We start from the raw sequence: 24714 nt of genomic DNA on the forward strand, positions 1-24714 counted from the left end.
AAAAAAAAAAAAAAAAAAAAAGTCTACATTTGGCCAATGTTTACATAACTCACAAATTCTTTTTTCTTATTTGAGCATGTTCCAATCATCTCCCATTTTGAGCAAGCACACTTTCTCCCCATTACTTCCTCTATCACCATAATGACCTACAGTGCCTTGCTCTATTATCAGGAGAGAGAAGAAATAATCTTCATTACCAAGTTGGCCTTGATGGTCTCATCATCATCTTGTATCCCCTCTGCATCTTATGAAATACTACACCTATCTATCCACGATGAACACAGGCATGTACGGCACTAACAGATCACATGAATACAAAATTTAACTGAGTCCTATATGTGAACAAAGTGATAGTGAAATATCCAAAGAAAAAAGGGAGCATACAAGTTATCCCTGGTGGTCTTAATTAATAAGTAAGAAGAGCAGGATAATGAAGGTCTGTAAAAAAAAGCCTAAAGTTAATACAAAATTGATATATAAAATCAATTGTATATCTATGCATTTGCAATGTTCAATCCAAAAATAAAACAATTTCATTTATAATAGCATTAAAAAGAATAAAGTAACTCAGAAATAAATTTAACAAAAGACATGCATAACTTACACTCAGAACTACAACATACATTGAAGAAATTAAGATCTAACTAAATTGAAATTCATGAACTGGAAGGCAATATTGTTAAGATGGCAATACACCTCAAGTTGATCTACAGACTCAACACACTCCACATAAAAATTCCAGCTGGATTTGAGGCACCTGGCTGGCTCAGTCAGAAGAGCATGCGACTCTTCATCCTAGGGTTGTGGTTGTGAATTCAAGTCCCATGTTAGGTGTACAGATTACTAAAATAAATAAATAAACTTAAAAAAAAAAAAAAATCCAGCTGGCTTCTCTACAGAAATTGGCAAGCTGATCCCAAATTCACATGCAACTGCAAAGGGACCAGAAGAAGCAAAACAATCTTGAGAAAAGAATATAGATGGAAACTCACACTTCCCAATTTCAAAACTTACTATGAAGCTACAATAATCAAGGCAATGTGTAACTGGTATGATGACAGGCATACAGATCAATGGAACAGAACTGACAGTCTAGCAATAAACTTAAGAGTCAATTCATTTTTGATAAGGGTGCTAAGAAAATTCAGTGGGGCAAGAACAGTCTTTGCAATAAGTGGATCTGTGACAACTGGGTATCAACATGCAAAAAGAATGAACCTGGACCCCTATCTCACACCATATACACGAATTAACTAAAAATGGATCAAAGATCTAAATGTAAGCACTAAAATCATAAAATTTTAGAAGAAAACATAAAAACAAAAACCAAAAAAATAAGAAAATATAGAACATAAAAAACAAAAAAACTTCATGACCTTGGATTAGGCAATGGTTTCTTAAACAGGACACCAAAAGTACAAGCAACAGAAGAGAAAAGATAAATTGTACATCATCAAAATTAAAACTTTGTGCTTCAAATGAAAGACACCATCAAAAAAGTAAAAAGACAACCCTCAGAATGGGAGAAAATTTTGCATATCACATGTCTGATAAGGGACTTGTCTAGAATATAAAAAGGACTCCTATTACTCAAGAATAAACATTTTTAAGGGGCACCTGGGTGGCTCAGTCAGTTGAGCATCAAATTCTTGATTTAGGCTCGGGTCATGATCTCAGGGGCATGAGATGGAGCCCCATGTAGGGCTCCACACTCAGCAGGGAGTCTGCTTGAGATTCTTTCCCTCTGCCCCTCCCGTTGCTCCTGCTCACATATATGCACACTCTCTTTCAAATAAATAAATCTTCAAAAAAAAAAAACCCACAAAAATAAAAAAACACTTTTAAATGGGCAAAGAATACAAATAGACATTTCTTCAAAGAAGATATACAAATGACCAATAAGCACATGAAAAAGTGCTCAACATCACCAGTCATCAGGGATGCAAATCAAAATGACAGTGAGATAATCACTTCTTTATTAATCATTTATTTCCTGTTTCCTGATGCTTTGACATCTGGGTCCTTGCTAACCCCTAGAGAGAAAGTACCCCCAACCCTGGGGTTGTCTAATTCCTAGAGAGAGCAAACAACTCATCTGCTAGGATATCTTATATATGTAAACCAATCTCGAGGCCATATTCTCAACCAGTTCCTTTATGGGGTTCTCACCCTCAGGGCCACCGTCCACATTGCCTAATCACCTACACCAGATATGAGAAAACCAGGGACAGTTCCTATACTCCAGAGCCTGCCGAAACTGTTCAAACTAGCCAATCCTTAACCTGGTTGCACTGCCTCACCCATTCCTCTCCACAGAAACCACAAAAAACGCTCTTGCCCACATTTCCCCTCTGCTCTGTCTCCTGACTGACTCTAGTGCTTCTCCATGTGGCCCTGGGTGGCAAGCCATGCCTCCCGTTTCTAGAGATCTGTGAGTATAATAAATTTCTTCCTTCATAACATTTCCATGTCTCAGTATCTTACCATACCTGATTAAAACAAATCCCAGGTACCCTTAAGACAACTTCATACCCACTAGGATGGCTATAATCAAAATGACAGACACTAACAAGTGTCAGAGACGATGTGGATAAATTATAATCTTCATACATTACTGGTGGGAACATAAAATGGTACAGCCATTTTGGAAAAAAGTTTCGCAGTTTCTCAAATGGTTAAAAATATCTGCCCACATATTTAACATATTTACACCTAAAATCCACCATATTACCACTGCACTGCTATTCAATTAAGCCTCATACTCTACTGTATAGAGCCTATACAGAAAAAGTTACAGAAATTTAAGTGCTTGCCATACACAATGACACTGAAGAAAAAAACATAATCAGCTATAAATTCATTATTTTGAGCAAACAGATATCCTAAAATCAAATATACTACTGTTGGTTAAATTTCCAATCTAGTTAAAATGGTGAGAAATAATCATAAAATTATACAAACAAGCCAATTACATTTTCATATACAAGTATTTACCATTATAGTAAAAATAACTCCATACCTTTTTCTCCCTAGACTTCTGTGTAGCATGAGAAGTGACATTCTCATTTTGGTGAACAAACTCTTGTGCTACAACTGTTTTTACAGGGTCTCCTTCAAGAACACAGTTTAGAAACTGAACTGTGTGTTCTAATGAATAGCTGTAGAGAGTTACAGATATAATGTTACTTAAAAAAATAAAAGTTATATGAAAACACTAACATAAGCAATCCTTCAAACACTGGCTTACTTCTAAGTTTTAAACATTGACATTATATGCTCATTATGCATCTCAAAGACTCAAGAATGACCAGAAGGAAACTTAAATAATAGCTCTCAAAAACTAATTTTTGTGAATGAAGACCAAAGGGTAACATGGATAATGAATTCATTTTCTGATCTTTTATTCCAGGTAGATTATCCACAACAAATCTTACTTTCATCTCATCACCTATATTTCTTAGGTCCCTTGTTGGTTCACACATGGTTTCAGTTTCCTTCAAACATCAAACACAGACAATATATCTTTAAACTGACATTTTTATTGTGTCAAATTTCACTTTTTACTTAAACCATAAGGTTCTAGTCAAAGAAATTCTAAGCTGGGATATAGAAAGGAAAAAGTAAAACACTATCTTACCCCTCACCCCTAATTATTCAGGCATATTTTCATGGTGATTCTATATATATGTAATATCAAATTCTACAAATTGACAAAGACTTAAAAAAACACTCATGTTCCAATTTCTAAAGAAACTCATTCCAAAGCAAATTATAAATGATATTATACTGCTATTATTTCAGGCTGTTTATGCTTCTGATCTCTTCCAATGACTACATAATGAAGAGCTGACCACAAAGAAGTATTTGTGAAATGTGATAAACAGTGATCCGAAGTATTGTGATATTTTGCTATTCTTCAATTTAGTAGAGACAACCCTTGATGGAGAACCATTTTGGGGACTACCACTTTAGCCCTCTGATATTGCTACCTCAGATATGATCAACAAAGAGAGGTTCCTAGGGATTGGAAGCTAACAGCAATTACCATCCTAAATAGCCCTAAAAATCACAGGCTTGCTTACTCTTGGGGCTGGAAGGCAGTATCCACCATTGGTAGTGTTAAAGGGAGGATGGCCCTGGAAGATTATACCACAGGCATATATAAAATCAGTAACTGAACCCACCTACCCTTCTGAAGGGTGAAGGTGAAGCTACTGCTAACAAAAAATTATCCAGCTGCTGACAAACAAATGGAGGCAACTGACCACCTACCCTGAAGGGCCTGACTGACCCCCGTCACTCTGGGCATCCCCAGGAAGGACTCACTCAGTCCCCCTTACCTTGCCCGGGGAACCACAACTCTGGGTTGTTTCACATCAGGCCATCTTGTGCCAGGTTCCCATAAAAGAGAGTTGCCGCCATATGCCAGTGACACTCTCCTAATCCCCATCCCCTTGGGAGATTTTAACACGTAACTCTAAGAAAACAGCTGGTTAGATAGCAAAAATAAGTAGGGAAATTGTTTATTGGAATAACACCATTAAAAACTTGATTTAAGTGACATGTTTAGAACTCTACATACTTAGCAGAGAATATTCTTTTTCAAAAGCACGTTAGTGTAATATCTGTTAAAACTGATCAGGTATAAACCACAAAGAAAATCTTAAATTCTAAAAAGAACTCTTCAGGCCACATTCTTATACCTCAATACAACAAAATAAAATAAACAATAGTCCTCAATCCACCTACCACCAAAACCATCAAACCATTTAGAAAATTAAACACTCTTCAAAAAAAAAAAAAAGCATATTGAAAATTTTTGGGTAAATGAAAAACTTTTGGGTAAATAAAATCAATCTGCATTAGAGATTATTTTAAAAATAATGAAAACGAGGCACGTCTAGGTGGTTCAGTCGGTTAAGCATCTGCCTCCAGCTCAGGTCATGACCCCAGGGTCTTAGGATCGAGCCCCAAGTCAGGCTCCCTGCTCATCAGCCAGTCTGCTTCTCCCTCTTCCTCTGTCCCCTCCCCCCGACTCGTTCTCTTTCTCTCTCTCGCTTTCGCTGTCTCAAATAAATAATCAAAAAATAAAATAAAAAAATAAAAATACTGAAGAAAATAATTTTATAATATTGGGGTAGGACAGACTTCCTAAAATGACATTAAACTTGGAAACCATAAAGGAAATGATTTTCTGATAAAACATATGAATTAAAACATGTATATGCCCAAAGAGACTATACTAGGTTAAGCGATAAGTATCAGGGTAGAAAAATAATAATAATCTATAGAAACAAAGATAACTATACATAATATATAGTGAGTTCTCACAAATGTCGAAAGAAATACAAAGAACCAAACAGAAAACAGGCAAAAAGTATTTAGTAGAAAAATAATGAAAAAGGCTCAACCTTCCTAGTAATCAAGAAAATTAAAATTTAGGGCACCTGGGTGGCTCAGTCGATTAAGCATCTGCTTCAGCTCAGGTCATGATCCCAGGGTCCTAGATTGAGCCCCGAATCGGGCTCCCTGCTCAGTGGGGAGTATGCTTCTCCCTCTGCCACTCCCCCTGCTTGTGCTCGCTCTCTTGCTCTCTCTCAATAATTAATTAATTAATTAATTTTAAAAAAAGAAAATTTAAATTTAAACAATAATGAACTATTTTACCCACTGGGATGGCAAAAATCTTACAGATTCTTAATATCCAGGGTGGGTTACACTATCAGTACATTTAACTAATACAGAAAGCCTCTCTCTATATAGCTAATATGTATATATATATTAGCTGTAAAAATTTTCAATGTGCACTCTGAACCAGCAATTTCACTTTAGGAACTAGTGTACAATAGCCTTCATCCATGTGTGCAAAAATGTATGCTTAGTGGGCAACATGGTCTCCAATTTTTCTTGCAGTCAAAAAGCCCATAAAGAGGAGCATGTTCAAATTATAGTACTTTTGGGGGGAAACATCCATCTATGGGAATGACAACAGGGAAGGTTTTTTTTACGTGCCTTTTTTGTTTTTGTAAAAAAGAAAAGTTGGAAAGATTGGAAGAATACATTTTATATCTGGATTTTTATAATAAAAATGGCCATAGGATGGAAAATAAATATACAAATCTTTAAAAAAACACTTTATGATTACTATGAAATACTCTATGGACTTAAAAAAAGCAAATTACTAAGAATGGACTAGAAAAATAAATACCAACAAAACTATAAAACAGTATATGAAACAACCTATTTTTGGTGAAATATGTATTTATATGTAGACACAAAAGCAAACAGATACATATGTAAGCACATACACATTAGTGGACCATGAACCAATTACCAAAACCTGCTCACTTGCTATATTATGTACATTGCACTTAAATGGTTTATAATATGCCTATATGATTTGTTATCAGAAAAATTAAAATGATATACTTTCAATGACATCATAATAGAACCTACAGATAATCCTATCACTTACTTGTGGTCCTTGAAAATGTCCATCAGAAAATTTTGGTTAATGGCTGGAAATATCTTAAAGAGCTGCTTCTCCTTTAGTTTAGTGGCACAATCTTTCTCAAACATAAGTGCCTCCCTTTTCTAAAACAAACAAAAGAGACAAAAATCATCCTTCAGACAGAATTTATAAAACTAATTATGCTGATCCATAAGCATGGTTATTTTGTTGCAAAAAGATTAGTCATTTAAAGCAATCACAGACTTTCTTCACTGATTAAAGACTGAAATTAGTAATATAAGTATTCTTGCACTATTTATTTATATCCCATTTTTTGCAAAGTATTTGAAGCTGTTCATTTATATACATACACAATCACACGTATATACATAATGTGTGCAAGTGTATATAAATACATACATACTCTCACATATACACACCCAGCACGTTCATATTATATAAAAAAAGAAGATGAAAATGTAGATATATAAACAGGATATAAATAAATGAAGAAGTCAGAGTAGAGAAAATAAAAGGAAGACTATAGGATAAAGCTAGCAGGTAACATTAGTGTATAAATGCATGCCATAAAATCCTGTACAATTGCTAAAGGTGGGCCACAAATTCAGTTCTGAGCTTCTTAGTGGCCAAAGCAAAGGGGGAAACAAAGATTCTCAGTGTCCATAAAATAAAAACAAACCAGTTGCTCAGGAGAAGTACAGCTTTTTCTGGCACTGAGCCCTGAGAGAAATTTCTCCCATGGGTCCTCAGAAAAGGGACACTGGGTGATGCTGTGAACAACGTCCTCATAAACATATTCTCCTCAATGGGCAGAAACTACAACGTACAAATGAGTTGCAAATTCAGGTTGATGAGAAAATCTTAAAATTCACAATTTTAAAAATTTTCACAAACATATTTACTCCAAAATAACTGTATGAGAACTGCCACTGACTGTTATTTTTTCATAAGTCATAATGGGATCGGTTGAAATTGCCAAACTAAAGAACTTTCCTAAAATGTGCTTTTTAAATTGTAACATAGGATTATGGTAAATATTCTTAAAGTTGATTTCTAACTCTAAGACAATTTGTTGACACTGTGATGTAAGTACATAATATTTTTGTTTGCTATGAAGCTGCTAATGTTTGAAAAATAACTTCCTATACAATTTCAAAGGTGACTCAAAAATATAAAAATTACAATAATCTAGGACAACCCTAGAACAGTTATTGCTTTTGAAGCCTAGGTCACCTAGTATCTGGGTCATTTACAACACCAAACAATAAGAGAGAGTCCACAATAGGTGATAATCTGACCAGTAAAAGAGACTGGTAAAGCTAAACACATCACACATCACAAGAGTAATGGAAACAAGCCACCTCAAGAATTAAAAATATTTCATGTTTTATTTAAGATACACATTATAATCTGAACTTATTAAAAAATTCAGGTCATAGAGTTTCTAAACTACAAATTCTAAGGTCTCATGACTGAAAACTCATGACCTTAATCATCTTAGAATTATTCTACTCATATATTATGCCTAATGTTTATCTTATAACTTTGCTTAAAAAAATACAGTGTATTTCTCCTTTGGAGACAAAGAGTGAAAAGAAAGCATCAAGAAATTCTCTTACTGAGGTTCTACCTAAGAAGTATCCTTGGGACAAAATAAGTACAGCTTCTATTATCCAACCCACAGAAAGATAAGCAAAAATCACTGATAGAAAAAAAAATGCATTAAGTTGGGAAATCAAAGATACTCCTCTGTTCACTATTATACTGAGAGATTAAAAGGCAGATTAGAACCACAAAGTTAAGTTTCAGTAGTAAAAAAAAAAAATGGCAGTTCAACAAAAGGTGTCACACCATTTGGGCATAAGTTCTAAGATTTCCTTATTTTTTTAAGAAAATGCATTTCTCCAATTTATTACACATATAAATGAAGAGGATATTTGAAACAACACTACATTATAAGACCCTACCAAAGAGATTGGTTCCTTAGGTTATGTAAACATGCAAAAATGGTAGCATGTTTCCAATTAATTAACAAGATAACTGGGGAAAATAAATATGAAGGTGGAGGAATTCCATCATTCTTCCTATGCCCCAATTCTATGTATTTCAGCCAAATGTAAAGGTGCTCCTTTGGGTAGTCAAATGAGTAAGAAAGAAAGTAAAATGTTTTAAGATCACCATCTAAGAATTATTTCTTTTCTTTGAGAATTGGACTAAATAACCTCTAAGTTCTTCCCCTTTTTGATTTCTGAAATTCTCTAATACTAATTTTCAGAATTCAAAAAAAGGCTAAGAAGAAAGCAAAAGAAACCAAATTCACTTATGGCTTCATAAAATTTGATATGGTGAATAAGAAACAAAAATAAAGTTCAAAATAAAGTTTCTATTTGAACATGTTTGATTAAAAAGTTAGAAAAAGAAGAGTACTTAATTTTTTTAAGTTTCTAAATTTTTCTCTAAAAAACTCTGTTTTGGGGCGCCTGGGTGGCTCAGTTGGTTAATGTCCCACTCTTGGTTCTCAGCTCAGGTCTTGATCTCAGGGCCATGAGTTCAAGCCCCACGCTGGGTTCCACGCTGTACATGGAGCCTACTTTAAAAAAAAACTGTTTTGAGGTTGGATACTTCTTTAATAGCAAGACAGACATTTCTTTTTACTAATTTATGAACAAAGTTATCTTTAAATGAAAAATCTTTCATGTTTTTCAAGAATTAAAAAATTATAGAAATAAATGCTAAAAGTAAAAAAAAAAAAATGCAGCTCAATCACCTGCAAAATTAAATCTAAAATAATGGTTTAACACAGACTGGCTTATTGTTATAGAATATCAACTAATCTCCCAGAAGCAAAAAATTCCAGCTTCATACTTCGAAACAGTTTCAATTTTAACATTAATTTCAATCAGTTAAATACAGATTCCAGGCTAGGAAATACAGAATCAAATGAAAATCACAGAGTAAACATACAATCAACCTAGAGTCAGAGGCAAAAGCTTAATAGTTATACCATCTCATACCAAAGCGTGTTTTTCCTGTAAGGCAATTTCTTCTGACATTATTTCTCTGAGTGATACTTTTTTAGTTTGAGTGTTCCAATGATCCAATAAGGGTAGCATTTCAGGTGCTGCTAAAGTCTTCAGTAATTTTTTGCCTGTTCTCTGAGATGATTTTTGTTCAGGATTCTCGAGACCAATGTGCCCAACCAGGGAAGGATCTACAAAAGCAGTATAAATAGTATCAGGCCCTCAACAATAAACAAATTAAGCATTACTCATTCTGTTACAACTACCTCAGAAGGACCAAAGAAACATGATTTTTTATTTCTAGCTTATAAATATAACTCTGAAGTTTCAAAATATATCTTCACATAATTGCAAGCAAGAATATGTATAAATGTAGGAATATCTCAAATGAGCAAGGATCTGGGTATCATTGCAAATCAACTCAATGGTTCCCACTCTTTTTTACATCACACGGACACAGAAAAATCAGCACACATACACTGGTAAACAAAGGGAGTTTTGGCCAGGTGGAAGCAACCAGCTAGAGCAGCTCTGCTCAGCTCTGCTCAGCCACTCCAAGGACTGAAAGGATCAATATTTTAGCAAACCCATAAACCCAATAGAGGCACACAACAAATATTAAACAAATGATATTCAACATAAGGAAGAAACTGAACATTCTAAGAAGTTCACAGTAACGAGATTTAATGTATAGTATTTCAGCATCTCGGTATCAGCACATTTTGATATACTCCTTAGCTCTCCCGGAGAGTGAAGACAGTAGATACTGCCATCCCCATAACTCTGATACCCTTTCAGTACCTCTAGCTCTCAAATAGCTTTAGTTCTTGAAGCTGCAACTAAAGCATACCCAAAGAACCTTCAACCTGGAGTCCTGGTGTGGAGTGGACAAAAGAGGCATCTGAAGGAAATGTGCACAATAGGAGGCTCCTGTTAATAGCTCTGCCATCCTGCACTAATCACTGAGGACAATGCTACCCAAAAAGTCTTCTAGAATCAAATATTTCAATTTGGCAGATGTTCCAAAAGCAGGCCGACTTTTGTGCTCTAATAAAATTAACATCAATAAAAATTTCGAATAACCAAGTAACAGTTGAATGATGCTCTCAATCAGACACATGAACATTTTACTGCTCTCAAACCAGAAGTTTTCTTTCATTCAGAGCAAAATCTTAAACAGGAAACACCTTGTTATATGTATTAGAGCACATCTAAGGTGTTCCACTGTACTCATGAAATTAATCATAGATGCTTTTTAGTTCTTCTAGTTTTCTTTTATGTCAATATTAAATGTTAAATATTTTAAAAGAATTTTTATTTGCAAATCAAAATTCTTGGGTAACATATTTTGTGGAAGTACATTTAATAATGAATTAAAATTCATACATATACACCAAGTTTTGACATCATGACAGGAACATCAGAAGTAAAAAGTATGTGCTTTACCTCGCATAAACTTGCCACAGGATACCTCTTCTTGTCTTTGTCGCTCCTAAACACAAATGCAGGACAGGGGATTCGCAAAGGAGGGTGCATTAGAAAATAAGATTATATTATTTTTCTCTAGAAATCACTTCTTGTAAAACTATCAATCATTCTTGCTAAATCTAAGTAAAACAAAATTAGATAAGATTATGAAGTATGACTATATCAATATATTTTTCCACTTACAGAGCTCTTAGGCTTTTTTTTTTTTTAGACTGTTTTTGAAATTTAATCAGTCAGCACTGCAAGTCTTTTTTTTTTTTTTAAAGATTTTATTTATTTATTTGACAGAGAGAGACACAGCGAGAGAGGGAACACAAGCAGGGGGAGTGGGAGAGAGAGAAGCAGGCTTCCCGCAGAGCAGGGAGCCCGATGCGGGGCTCGATCCCAGGACCCTGGGATCATGACCTGAGCCGAAGGCAGATGCTTAATGACTGAGCCACCCAGGCGCCCAGCACTGCAAGTCTTTAGAGAATAAAAAACTATTTATGATTTTTCTCTTAAAAAAATTCAACAATCATATTGAGCTCCATCATCAGTTATATAATTTGGCCAGTCTGGTAATAATCTAAAACACTGGAAAGAGAAAAAATATCACTTATCTGTTTATTGGAAAAAGTTCATTCTCTCTCAAAGTCAAAATTCAACAGAATTCTTTCATACAACAGATTTTATTAAGAGCAAAGGTGAACACAAAAGGAGCTCATCATAAAAAAAAAGCCTACCAACCATTACAGATTCTTTCCATTTCTCATGAATCACTTTAGCCAGATTCAGATCTATATGAACAACACAATCCTCAACTGTTAGAGACCCTTTTGAGGGGGGAAAAAAGAAAAGAAAATATAATCATTACTCATACATTTTTAGAAAACATACTCAACCACCTTATGTATCATAAAACTAATTTATATTATTAATTACTAATCTATATTTTTAGTTCTAAATCTCTTGGAATATTTTTGTTTATGTACTATGTCACTGTTTTCACACTTCTTGGCAGGTGCAATTATACAATGCTTCACATATTTAAGTTATTCATGTCCATTAGTTTAAATGTATATATTCATTTCCACTAGTCAAGACTTTTCAAGAAGTGTGTTCTATGAAATTAATCTTGCCTTAGGTACATCTGGAGTAGCACTACAGATTCAAAAAGGTTCATCTCTGCAAATAAGTATGAGGTAAATACCACAGAAAACTTTCAATATACGCATGGGATGAACACAAACTCCATATAAATACTATTTCTTTAAATTACATTTTTTTTTAAATCCTCTACAAACGAATGTGTCAAAAATAAGGTAGGCAACACAAATTACTTTTACATTTCAGTTAACATATGACATAATTTTAAAATTAAGATAGAACCCTGAATCTGTATTCTATTCACACAAAGACACACATACACGTAATCTATTTTTTCTTTACCTGAATCAATACCAACAGGGCCAAATAATTCATTGAGCTGAAAAGCCAGCTCAGGAGGTAATGCCAATTCCAGACAGTCTATGGTCAAAGATTTGGCCATCACTGGCATGGGATTCAATATCTCAGTTTTATCTTCTTCATTAACTCCAGCTGACAAAGTACTCTCAGCCATTAGAATTTTTTCCATTTCCTGTTCATCTTCATTCATAAATTCTTCAGTGTTTGGAAATTTCACATAATCCTTTGGAAGATTTTCATTTTTCTTTATTTCAAGAGAGTCGGTTAAATCAACTTCTTCATTTAATTCAAGATTTGAAGTGCTCGATACAGAGTTTAAAATATCAGACAAATTCGAAGAAGAATGTATACTGTCTCCAATCTCTGTGACTTCTAGATTCTTCTCCATTTCATTCACATCTTTAGCTACAGTAGCTTTTAGAGTACCTGGGAAAGACTGCTTAATGTTATACAGACCTGGAACTTCTGCCTGGCTACTGGGAAGTACTTCATTAGTATTCTTTAGATCTAGAGTGGCATTAGGAAATAAACCCGTTATTAATTCAGGTTTTTCAGTAGTGATAGCTCTTATTTCTGCCTGCTCTGGGTTTCTCTCTTCTGAATCACAGGTGGACTGTACATTAGTGTTACTGACAGCAGTGCCATGGCTAAATTCTGGCACAGAAGAATTAGAATCCTCCAAGGTTCCTCTTTGGCTAATAATTTCCTTCAAATTTAATCCCAGAGAAAATGGCCCAATTTGTGCTTCATCATATGATTTTTGGATATTCTCAAATTCAGTATCCTCGCATAATTTAGTTTCAGAATCCAACAAAAGGCTTGTGGCCCAAATAATATCTTTGTTACACCTCTCATATAAGTCTTTTAGGGCTTCTAATGAAAAGGATCCAAAAAGTTTACAAAGAATGTTAAGATTTTCAGATTCATCAGCACTGGTAAGCTCACTTTCTTCAACATACGTGCTTTTGTCATACATTACCCTATATGGAATTGTTTCTTGAACATCTAATTCTGTGTTAATATTGAAAGCTTTTGGTTTAAATCCATCTAACCGTCCTGTTAGTACTCTCACAGAATCTGAAACACTAATTTTATTCTTTTCTATTTTCCATAAGAGAGCAAAATCCTGTGGTTCAGTCTGGGTACACATGCCTTCTTCTATTCTAGGGACTTTTTTAGATTTTCCTTCTGGAAATTCAGCTAAAGTTTGTGGTCCTACTACTCTAGGAATAGTTGGCCTACTATTGGTAAAAGTAAGAGACAATATGTGCTGGCTATGAATCTTTTTACTTGGACAAGTCTTATTCTCACAGGTCATTTCATTGGGTAGCGTTTCAGAATTTCCTAGAGTGGAACTACCCAGGGTTTTCAGTTCTTCATGGCTTGTGCCCCAACAACAGGTCTCATGTGCTGTGTAGAAGGATATTTCATTCATACTGTCTTTAGTTCCAAATTCTAGATTGGGTTCTTTTAAACCATCCTTCGGCATTCTTGATCTGTGCTCTCTCTGAGCTAAGGAATCAGACAAAGGCCAGTCACCCACAATGCTGAATGACTGTTTTTCAGTATTTTTATGTGTATCATATTGACAGCTATTGAAAGATTCTGAAGCATCATCATACTGTGACTTCTTGTCATCCTCTGTACTTTCATGCGGAGATTCTCGTTGCTGGATATGATCTATATTCGCAGACAGAGTATTATCTAATCCTTTGCGTGACTGAAGGCGATTAAATTTTTTGTCACTTTGACCAGATGAAGCTTTTTCAGTTTTTCGGTTCCTTTTTGTCCTCTGACCAATAGTCTTATCAACTGGCCAGTCACCAACAAAATTTGATAGCTCGTGTCTCGTCGGGAACTTTTCCAAAGTTGACTTGCTTTTTTGTTTTCCAAAGGTTTTTTTCCTTACTGTGGCTCTTTCTTCCAATGTTTCACCCGGTGAAGATTTTTCATTATGAAATGGTATAGTATTTGAAAGATCATAGTCTTCTTGATTATATTCACCATAGCACATACTCGGCGACACTCTCTCAACAACACTATCTGCATCAGTTTTACTATACTCTTTTTCAGAAGCCAGTTTTACCTGCTCTTCTTTTTTACCTTTTTCTTTTGCCTGTACTTTGCTTTCAGAATCAGAAAAATACATGTCTGAAACTTCCTGAATGAAAGCACTCTGAATGTTAGGATTCATAGCACTTATTTCTTTTCTTCCTTCATTTAAATCTGCATTAGAGAGATATGTAACATTCTCAGGTAATATAGTTTCTTTGGTCACTTCAAGTTTCTTCTCTTCAGTTAACTCTAGATGCTTCAAAGATGAGGATAAAACATTTTCTTCTTTTTCAGAGGTAATATCTTCATTGTCTCTTGGGCTGTAAGATTTTTTTTAAAGTATTATAAGGAAGTCTCTTAATGTTGCCATTAACATTATGACTTAAATTAAAGCAGCATTCAACTGAAAGACAAGGCACTTAACATTTATTCTAAAACTTCTATAAATAAACTACATTAAAATTATAAAAGCTCATCTTGATCTTTCTCTAGTACATTGTGAATACATCCCTTTATTGTAACCCCAACACCTAACACAATGCTTGGCATATAGGAAGCACTCAAACTTTTTTCGAATTAAACAGTGAACATGAGATTTTCAGTTAAGGTGTTCATATGCATTAAATATTAAAGATACGATTCTAAATTTGTTCCCAGAAGAGGACACCACCTCCCTGGCTTCTTTCAGAACTATTTTAGCTTAATATATTTGAAAAGTGGTCTGCTTCTATAACACCTGTCATTTGCTACCGAGGATTAGGCTTAAGCTTCATTTACAAAGTCACAAAGAATCAACATGATTTGCACAACTAAAAGAAATGAAAGGGAGAACTGTCATTTGAAATGTCACCTATTAAATTTCTTAAAATCATCCTCAATGTTAATTTCAGACTTAGAGCACTTTTGCCTAATCATTACACTTTCAACTTCAGTGTTTTTCTCCTTAGTCAATTTATCTACTCCTCTTCCTTCCTTTCTTTCTTCTTAGAGGGGGAGGGAGGGGCAGAGGGAGAGGGACGGAGGGAATCCTCAAGCAGACTCCCAGCTGAGCGCAGAGCCTGAGGCTCCATCTCACAACCTGGGATCAGGACCTGAGTGGAAATGAAGAATCGGATGATTAACCAACTGAGCCACCCAGGTGCCCCTTCCTTTATTCCAGGAGCTCTCAAAGTCCCAACTCTCCCATGAAGCCTTCCTAAATGAAATCACATCTAACACTGAGTTTTCTTTTTTTTTAATATAAAAATATGCTCAACTTTTAATAGGAGGAACCATTTTTTATAAATCAAAATAGCAAAGATTAAAAAGTTTGATAACTATTACGTTGCTGAGATCTTTTGAGCAAAGTGTTATTACTGCCATTTTAGAAATGAAGAGCTGAAGTATAGAGAGATTCTATAATTTGTCAAAGATTACAAAGCCTTGGGATTTCAAGCCAGGAAACACAGCTCAGGGGCCCATGCTCTAAACCACTTTGCAACATGACTCCTCAATAAAAGAGCATTTATGAATTTTCTCTTCCCAACCCCTTTTTAATAGAGCCTCACCATTCCTTATCATCAGAAAGTGTGGGCAATTTAGACCTCTATCTATATTTAAGGTTATTCTTTAACTCACCCATCTATTCAACTGTTTCTATGTCCTAAATGTTTAATAGAATCAGTACTATGCTGGACTACAAACTCTCAAAAGGCTATGACTTGTATTACTCAGTCAAGGTATACCATTAATAATTAATTTTTATAATACTAACTTGAAAGAGTATTTTTACAAATACCTAAAGAAATTAAGAAGTGATGCAAAATAATGACAGGCAATAACAGATAAATAAATACTGGAATAGCAGGTAGTTACATAAAAAAGGCAGGAGTATTCACAGTATAAACATGGAGCCACAAAACCCTGAGGACAATGAAAAAACTCCCATGTCATTGCATATATAACTTCACTTCTCTTGCTAACCATATACATCTTGCTTCAGGTAAGACTATATCTAAACCCTACAAATAATAAACGTCTACTTTTATTTTTAAAGTTATTTGGCAGTGATTTCACAAGCTCCAAAATTATTCTTTTTAAATTATATTTCAAATTGAATTTGTGTATTCAGGGACTTTAACCTACCTAATACTGGTGTCCTCACAAGAATAGACACACAACTCAATACATTCACTTTTCTCTGGAACTGAAGAACTCATGATTATTGGCACTGAAACAAAACGCTGATAATGTTCCAACATTCTTGTTATTTTTTCTTTGCTTACCCCATGTATATTACGCCTAAAGATTCCAGGGGAGAAAAGGGTAGAAGGAATATTGGTAATTAAGTTTTTTTTTAAATTGAAACATAAAATGTCAAGGAAATAATATTATTTCTAATAAGTAAAAATATCTAAGCTGGCTTATTATGACACAATATATACTGTTAGATTCTAATTTCATCTTATTCAGGATGTCTTAAATTACCATTTTTATAATCATTCCATACAATCTTTTCCAAATATCATTTATCAACTCAGAAAAAACCAGCAGATCCTAATAACTTTAAAAGAAGCTATTCTCAAGCTCTGCAAAAAAACATTTCATAAGAATATGACCATTACTTCAAGACTATTAACTAGTAAGTAAAAAAATTCCACTACAATCTTCTACTTATGCCACTATGGCAGATTAGATGTCCAAAGGGCTCTCCTGTTACAATAAAACTAGATTCCAAGTCAATTAAAGCAAACATATATTTTAATACATTTTAAATTCAAGCAAAGAAAAAAAATTCCTGGTATATGAAGTCTCTGGATGTCCAAATATGAAATTTGTCATATTTGTGCTTTCACTCATGGTAGCTTATTTGTGTGTTTTTATGAACTCATAGTTAGTTGAACCTAATATATGAGAATCCTTAGGCCTTAACCTGGGGTGCTTTCCTTCATACAACATCTGGATTTGCATCTGCCAGGAGGCCAGATGATATGCTTTCGTCCCTCAAGGATCTTGTCATAATGAAAACATCTAGTTTGCAACATTCCTATCTTGGGCAAGGATCCAAGGCTTAGTGTCTGGATCCCAGGGCTAATATGAGTATTTGCCACCTGGGCAAATCTGGCTTTCATATTTACCTACCTCAATCTTGTCTGGTTTCAGATCACAGAGAAGCAAAGAGATAGAAAATATGAAAGAGAAGTTAAGAGACACAGACATAGAGGACAGAGCAAAAAGGTAGTATACATCTAATCCAAGTCCCAGAAAGAGAGTACATGGGACAGAAGCAATTTAAAGAAAAATGGCTAAGGATTTTCCAGAACTGATCAAAGACATCACTGATGTCCCCTAATCCAAGAAGCCCAACAAATCCCAAACAAGATACATATTAAGAAATCCACTAGAAACATGGTACTGAAATTGTCATTCACCAAAGATAAAAGAGATGATATTAAAAGCAGCCAGAAACTAAAGGAAAAAAAACTAATTATCTATAAAGAAACCAAGTATTAGAATTACAGCTGCCTTAACAATGGAAGTCAAAAAATAATTAAATGTTATCTTCAATAACAGAAACTGTCAATCTAGAATATATATACCCAGTGAAAGTATCTTACAAGAATGAAGGCAATAAAAGAATTTTCAGATTTAAAAAAAAAAAAAAAAAAAGAGTTTGACATGAAGCAGAACTACACTGTAAAGAAAATCCTAAAAGATGAATGTCAGACAGAAGGAAATTCCCAGATGAAATATCTACGATGAAAGAAAAATTAAGCACAACAATAACTGTATGAGTGAAAACACACAGTGTCTGTACATTCTGGACAATCATAGCATGTAAGTCAGAAGGGAGATAAATATCAGAGTTAAAATGTTTTAAAGTCCTTATATTTGCGAGAAGGAAGGCTAACAAAATGGTTTGACTTTAAATTTAAAGTTTGCATGATCAAAGTTTTAATGTAACCACTAAAAGGATAAAAATAGTGTATATCATTTCCAAATTAAAAGAGAAGGAAAAAGTAAATAAGAAAATCTGCATTCAGTGAAAATAATCCAAAATAAGGCATGATGAAAAGGGGGGAAAAAATCAAATATATAATTTTCTGTGATAAGAGAAAAACAATCACAGGAAAGGTGAAATAAAGAGACAGTGCACAGAGGGAAGAGAGTAAAAAACAAGGCTAATTACATGAATAACCAAAATAACCATAAAAGAATTAAGCTTAAGAATGAAAAGCCAAAGATGGACAGAGAGGATTTTTCAAAACCCAGTCATACTGGTTATAAGAGATACATCTAAATGTAAAGACAAAGGAAAGTCAAAAGTAAAAATATGGAAAAAGAAATAACACTCAAATCCTAAAAGGAAGTTGGTGTAGTTCTATTAATATTAGACAAATGAGACTTTATGACAAAAATTAAAATTAAGGATAAAAGAAAATCACTTGACAAGGATAAAAGGTTAAATCAGACAGATACAAAAACTTTAAGCTATAAAAGCACATCAAAATATATCCTCAGAATTCATAAAGTGAAAATAGGCAGATTTATAAGAAGAAACTTGGACATATTCAACATAATAAAGGGAGATTTCAACACATCCCTCTCATATAGATTTCCTCATTCCTCTCTTAAAACATTAATCCATCAAGCATTTTTTTAAAAAGTAAAGCTACAGAAGATGTAACAGAATAAGCATGACTTAATAATATATTAACATACTATAACCAGTATACATTTTTATCAAGCAAACATGAAACATTTACAAAAAACAATGAACTAGGCCATAAAAACGCATCTTTTAAAATATCAGAGAATTAGTATCACACAAATGGCACAATCTTATCTACTACAGTTAAGTTGAAAATGAATTTCTTAAAAAAGAAATTTAAAAACCATCTGTTCACAAACTTAAAAACATGGTTTTAAATAACCCAAGGGTTAAAAAGTAAAATTAATCATAATACAAATTAGAGGATAAATGATAAAAAGAAAGCATTATATATTAATATTATATATTAAAATTCTAGGAGCATCTAATTTCCTAAGGAAATTTATAGCATCAAATGCTCATATAAGAAAATAACCTAAACCTTCAGGTGAAACCTTATAAAAATAACAGAATAAACAAAGCAAAATAGATTTTTTAAAAAGCAGAGAAAGTAGAATAAAAGAGAAGCAGAAATGAACGTAAAACAAACTTAAAATAGATCAGATGAGCAAAGAGATGTTTATTTGAAAAGGCTAATAAAAAATCTGATCTCTGGTGAGAATAAGAAAAAAAGAAGGAAGATACATATAAACATATCCAGATTGAAAAGGGGAACTTAAGTATGGATGCAACACAGATGTAAATGGTAAGAGAATACTATAATTGTCTTAATAAAGTCTTAATAAATTTGGAAACTTTGGTGTAATGGACAAATTCTAACTGAAACTTCTCACAAAGAAAACACCAGGTCCACAAGTTTCATAAGTAAATTCTATCAAACACTCAAACTTACATAAACTCAGAAAAGAGAAAAAGAAGAAATATTTTCCAATTAATTTTATCAACCTAAAATCATGATACCAAAGCCAGGCAAGAAAGGGCAAGGAAGAAAAAATTATTGATCAACCTCTCTCATTTATACAGATGCAAAAATCCTAAGCAAAATATTAGAAAACAAAATCTATAATGTACCAAAAACATATAAAAAGGAATGAAGTACTGATACATGCTACAACATGGATGAACCTTGAAACATGATGCTAAGTGAAAGGTGCCAGACACAAAAGGCCACAAATTGTATGATTCCATTTATATGCAATGACTAGAATAGGCAAATTCATAGAGACAGAAAAGCAAATTAGCAGTTGCCAAAGGAAAGGGAGAATTGGGAGTGGCCAATAGCAGGTACGGGGTTTCTTTTGAGGTGATGGAAGTGTGCACTAATTAGATAGTGGTGATGGTTGCACAACATTATGAATATACTAAAATTAGGTTGTCCCTCAGTTAGTATAGAAATTAGTTAAAATGACCAAGAAGAAAATACCCTGACCAAAATCAAGTTAGGGTTATCTCTAAGGGAATACAGAACACAAAGCAAAATACATTATGTGTCCATGTCCTAAGTACATTTTAATTTAAGTCAAACAATCAAGTAAAAAAGTAAAACCTTTGGGAGAAGGGCAGGGAGAGGGGAGGGTAGTGCAAAAACTGCATAGCTAGACATTTGCTACCTTTTCTACCCATACTTCCTTCACTTCCTTTCAGTATTCTTAGTCATTAGGCAGCTACAATGATTGGTTCCTCCCAGTAGCACATGGTTCAGGTACACCAAACCCCAGGATCTGTTCTAATTTCAGATATTGACATTATACTGCTAATAAGTAATAAAGTACTGACTATATAAGACAACTGGAATATTTCTGTTAATTAACTCAGTATTAGGAATAAAAAGATACAAACTCTTCATAAACTGAAAAAAGGTCTACAGGAAATACAAAATTTGTTATCAAAGCTGCAACCTAATCCATTTTGTTTCATTCATTATTTGTAGGGAGAAAAAAATCTAGATGGACTTTCTATCACTGCCATAAATTAAAAACATGTTAAATAGTCTCTCAATTTTACCTTGCAAGTTCCTTTGGTTTGAACTTCCACCATGTGTCCGGTTCCCGGAAAAGGACTTTATATTTATGTTTTTGAGACTACATACAAAAAAGACAAATGTATTTTAAAATACTACTTCCATGAAATTAAATGCATTGTTTCCAAATTCATAGCATGTTAAAATTTTAAACCTAAAAGATTATCTAATTGTGATGAGTTTGTTAAATTGGCAAAAGGTACAATCTCTTTGACCCAGCAATTCATTTCCAGAAAGTTATGCTACTAATAAATAATTACATAAGACGGCAAACACACACATACACACACAAGTTATCCAGTTCACCATTATTTGTAATAACAAAAGAAGACAACACAGTGACTATTAATATGCAACTGGCTAAATAAATGAAGGTACAGCCATACAATGCAAATACTGCAATTTTAAAAATGCTGCATGTGTTAATGAGAAAAGGTCCCAATACAAACTGTAAGGAAAGTAAGATACAGAATTTTCACTTGTGTAAAAAAGATGCTAGCGATCTCCCCATTTTCTTCACTTTTTGAAGAAAAAGTGAATTTGGCAACCTATGATAAGCAGCAGTCCTTTATACTTCTTTTCACTGTAAGACCTGTAATACAGGTCTTACAGTGAAAAATGCTATAGCTAATTCTCAGTCCTCTCTTCCTTGACTCTCAGCAGCATTTGTCATAGTTCATCACTCCCTCTCCTAACACTTTCTTTCTACCCTCTTGGTTTTCCTCCTGCCCCACTGGAAGAGTGTTCTCACTCCTTTTTGCTAGTCCTTTTTTGCCCAGACCTCTTCCCACTTAGACCTTCACTTAGTCCTTGGTTCTCTACTCTTTTTTTTTTTTAATGTTATGTTAATCACCATACATTACATCATTAGTTTTTGGTGTAGTGTTCCATGATTCATTGTTTGTGTATAACACCCAGTGCTCCATGCAGAACGTGCCCTCTTTAATACCCATCACCAGGCTAACCCATCCTCCCACCCCCCTCCCCTCTAGAGCCCTCAGTTTGTTTTTCAGAGTCCATAGTCTCTCATGGTTCGTCTCCCCCACCGATTCCCCCCCTTCATTCTTCACCTCCTGCTATCTTCTTCTTCTTTTTTTTTTTAACATAAAATGTATTATTTGTTTCAGAGGTACAGGTCTGTGATTTAACAGTCTTACACAATTCACAGCGCTTGGTCCTCTACTCTTGATCATACTCACTTCTTTGGTAATATCATTCCATTCCTTGGCTTTGAGTATCACCATTACCATACGGTAATGACTCTCAGATACATATCTTTAGCTCAGAATTCACTCCTGAACTCCAAACTCATAGATCCAACTACCTATTCAACAAACTTAACATATTCAAACCTAAACTTTTGAAATCCATTACCCGACACCCACCACAAAACTATTTTATCTGAACCCTTCTCCATCATTCTCAGCTCCTGACAACCTCTAATTACACAGGCCAAAAACCAACCTTGATGTCACACTGAACTCCTCTTTCTTTCACATCCATTATCAATCCAATAAGAAATTCAGTTGGCTCTACTTTCAAAATATATCCAGAATCTAATCAGTACTCACTGTGACCTTCACTGCCACCATGTTGGTCTAAGGCATATGATCTCTTCCTTTAATTACCACTATAGTCCTCTAATCTCCCTGCTTCCACACTTGCCACCCCAGCCCCTGCCCTTACCCCAAGTCTATTCTCAACATTGTGCTACAGCAATCCCGTCAACAGTCGGATCATGTCACTACTGTGCTCAAAACCCTGTTACGGACTGAAGGTCTATGTCCCTTCAAACCCCATTATGTTGAAATCCCACTCCCACCATATGACTGTGTTTAGAGATAAGGCCTTTATGGAGGTAATTAAGGTTAAATGAGAACATAAGGGTAAGGCTCCAATCTGACAGAATTAGTATGCAAATAAGAAGAGACACCAGAGAACTCCTTATATACCATAAGAGAACATGGCAAGAAGGCAGCCACCCGCAAGCCAGGAAAACAACTCTCACCCAGAAACCAACCCTGCCAGACCTTGACCTGGGACTCCAAGCCTCCAGAACTGTGAGAAAATAAACTTGTTTAAGACACCCAGTCTGTGGTATCTTATGGCAGCCTGAGCAGATTAATACATCTTCCATGTCACTCAAGGTAAAATCTGAAATTCTTACAGTGATCTATGAGCCCTTATATAATCTGCCCTACCATCTCCCCAACCACCATTACATCTCTGACCTCATCTCTCACTACTGATCCCCTCAGTTTTATGACAAGATGCAAACAAAGTACTCACTGATATTTTCTGTCATTCTGACAGAAAAGTCCCAAAATCAACCTAGGTAAGAAGTGACAGAACACCCTGTAATGAGTCTACTCACTTCCATCTCCTCACCTCAGTACCAAATTTTATATACTTTATTCAGGGGGCTGGCAACAGCTGTGGTCTCTAATTACCTAAAGGGACTGTCCTATAGCTCTTAGGATCAAATTAACTTTAAATGAATATACACACACAGAGGGAAAAAAAGAGACTATGAATTTAAAGACTTTTTCAACTCCCATATCAATAGGTAAATCTTAATAATGTTATACTACTTGGGAGGATTCTTATTTATGTTAAGCTATATGATAACTCACAAGGGAAACTATATATATATTTAAAGTAGTAAGTTTTGCCAGATGCCACTAAGCATACCTGACTGCTTGCTACTTATCCCCAACTCACTACTTAACTACTTCTGTAAATGACAGTCACAATAGTAATAGATTGTTATCTCCAACCTATTCCACTCCCCCACAGCTCTCATTATCTTGCTACCAAAAGGAGCAAAAAGTGATCCTCTTCTCTACAGTAATTGCTATATCTACTCGTTTTTGAAGAAAAAGTGAATTTGGCAACCTATGATAAGCAGCAGTCCTTTAAACTTCTAAGTAGAGTTGGGAAGAGCCAAGGAATCAATACTGGGAAAACAGCTTTATAATTTCAATTATTATGTAAGAAAAAAAAGGAAAGAAAAATACTATGGAAGCCTGAAGTCTAAATGAAAATCAGTAACACAGTAATGCAGAGGCTTTTTTATTTTCTCCACAGGAAAATGAGTGTTAAAGAATTTCTTAATATGACAATAGGAAGCTAAAGAAAACATACAGAGAAGTCAAGTAAGTTAAGTGGGAAAGCATTCCCCATGACAAATACATTAGGCTAGAAATTAGTAACTCTTGAGGCCAGAAAGCAAACTGAATTTCAGTTCCCAATATACTAAAATTGAGTCTTTGTTCCCTTTACTGCACCTGCACAGAAGTAAAATCTCATTTGCTCTTAAAGGACATTAATTTTCTTCAGAAAAATGAAGAGTCACACCTTCAAAATAGTACAAGTGCACAACACATAGCAAAGGAGGTACAGGCTGGATATGCTGAGGACATTCAAGAAGTACAACATTCATTAACTGAAGAAACATAAATTGAGCTTTAATGCGCCAGACATGTGTATGCTAACAGTGGGGGAATAAACAATACCCAATAATCACAAAAGCTTCATTCATTCACCATTTTAACCTAACAAATATATCTTTACTATATGCCACCCTGAAGATTCAATGATGAATAAAACAACAACCTATCCT

The 24714-nt window shown here is 34.4% G+C and overlaps 1 protein-coding gene across 6 annotated transcripts in view; it reads right to left on the reverse strand.

The window, feature by feature from the left end:
• Positions 1-23: 23 nt before the first annotated feature.
• N4BP2 (NEDD4 binding protein 2) overlaps positions 24-24714 on the reverse strand; it is a 66053-nt gene continuing 41362 nt past the window's right edge. For 4 of the 6 annotated variants that reach the window (XM_081812993.1, XM_081812987.1, XM_081812988.1 and 1 more), the window contains 9 exons: positions 21077-21153; positions 16606-16761; positions 12409-14801; positions 11707-11792; positions 10939-10984; positions 9487-9683; positions 6476-6594; positions 3020-3158; positions 24-438 (listed from right to left, as the gene is read on the reverse strand). In XM_081812993.1, the coding sequence (XP_081669119.1) occupies positions 403-438; positions 3020-3158; positions 6476-6594; positions 9487-9683; positions 10939-10984; positions 11707-11792; positions 12409-14801; positions 16606-16761; positions 21077-21153 (3249 nt within the window). In that variant the 3' untranslated portion in view covers positions 24-402. The other 2 variants (XM_081812990.1, XM_081812989.1) reach the window with 2 other exon arrangements.

The sequence above is a fragment of the Leptonychotes weddellii genome, chromosome 2, assembly GCF_054177405.1.
Source record: "Leptonychotes weddellii isolate Sample4059 chromosome 2, ASM5417740v2, whole genome shotgun sequence".
Classification (NCBI taxonomy): domain Eukaryota; kingdom Metazoa; phylum Chordata; class Mammalia; order Carnivora; family Phocidae; genus Leptonychotes; species Leptonychotes weddellii.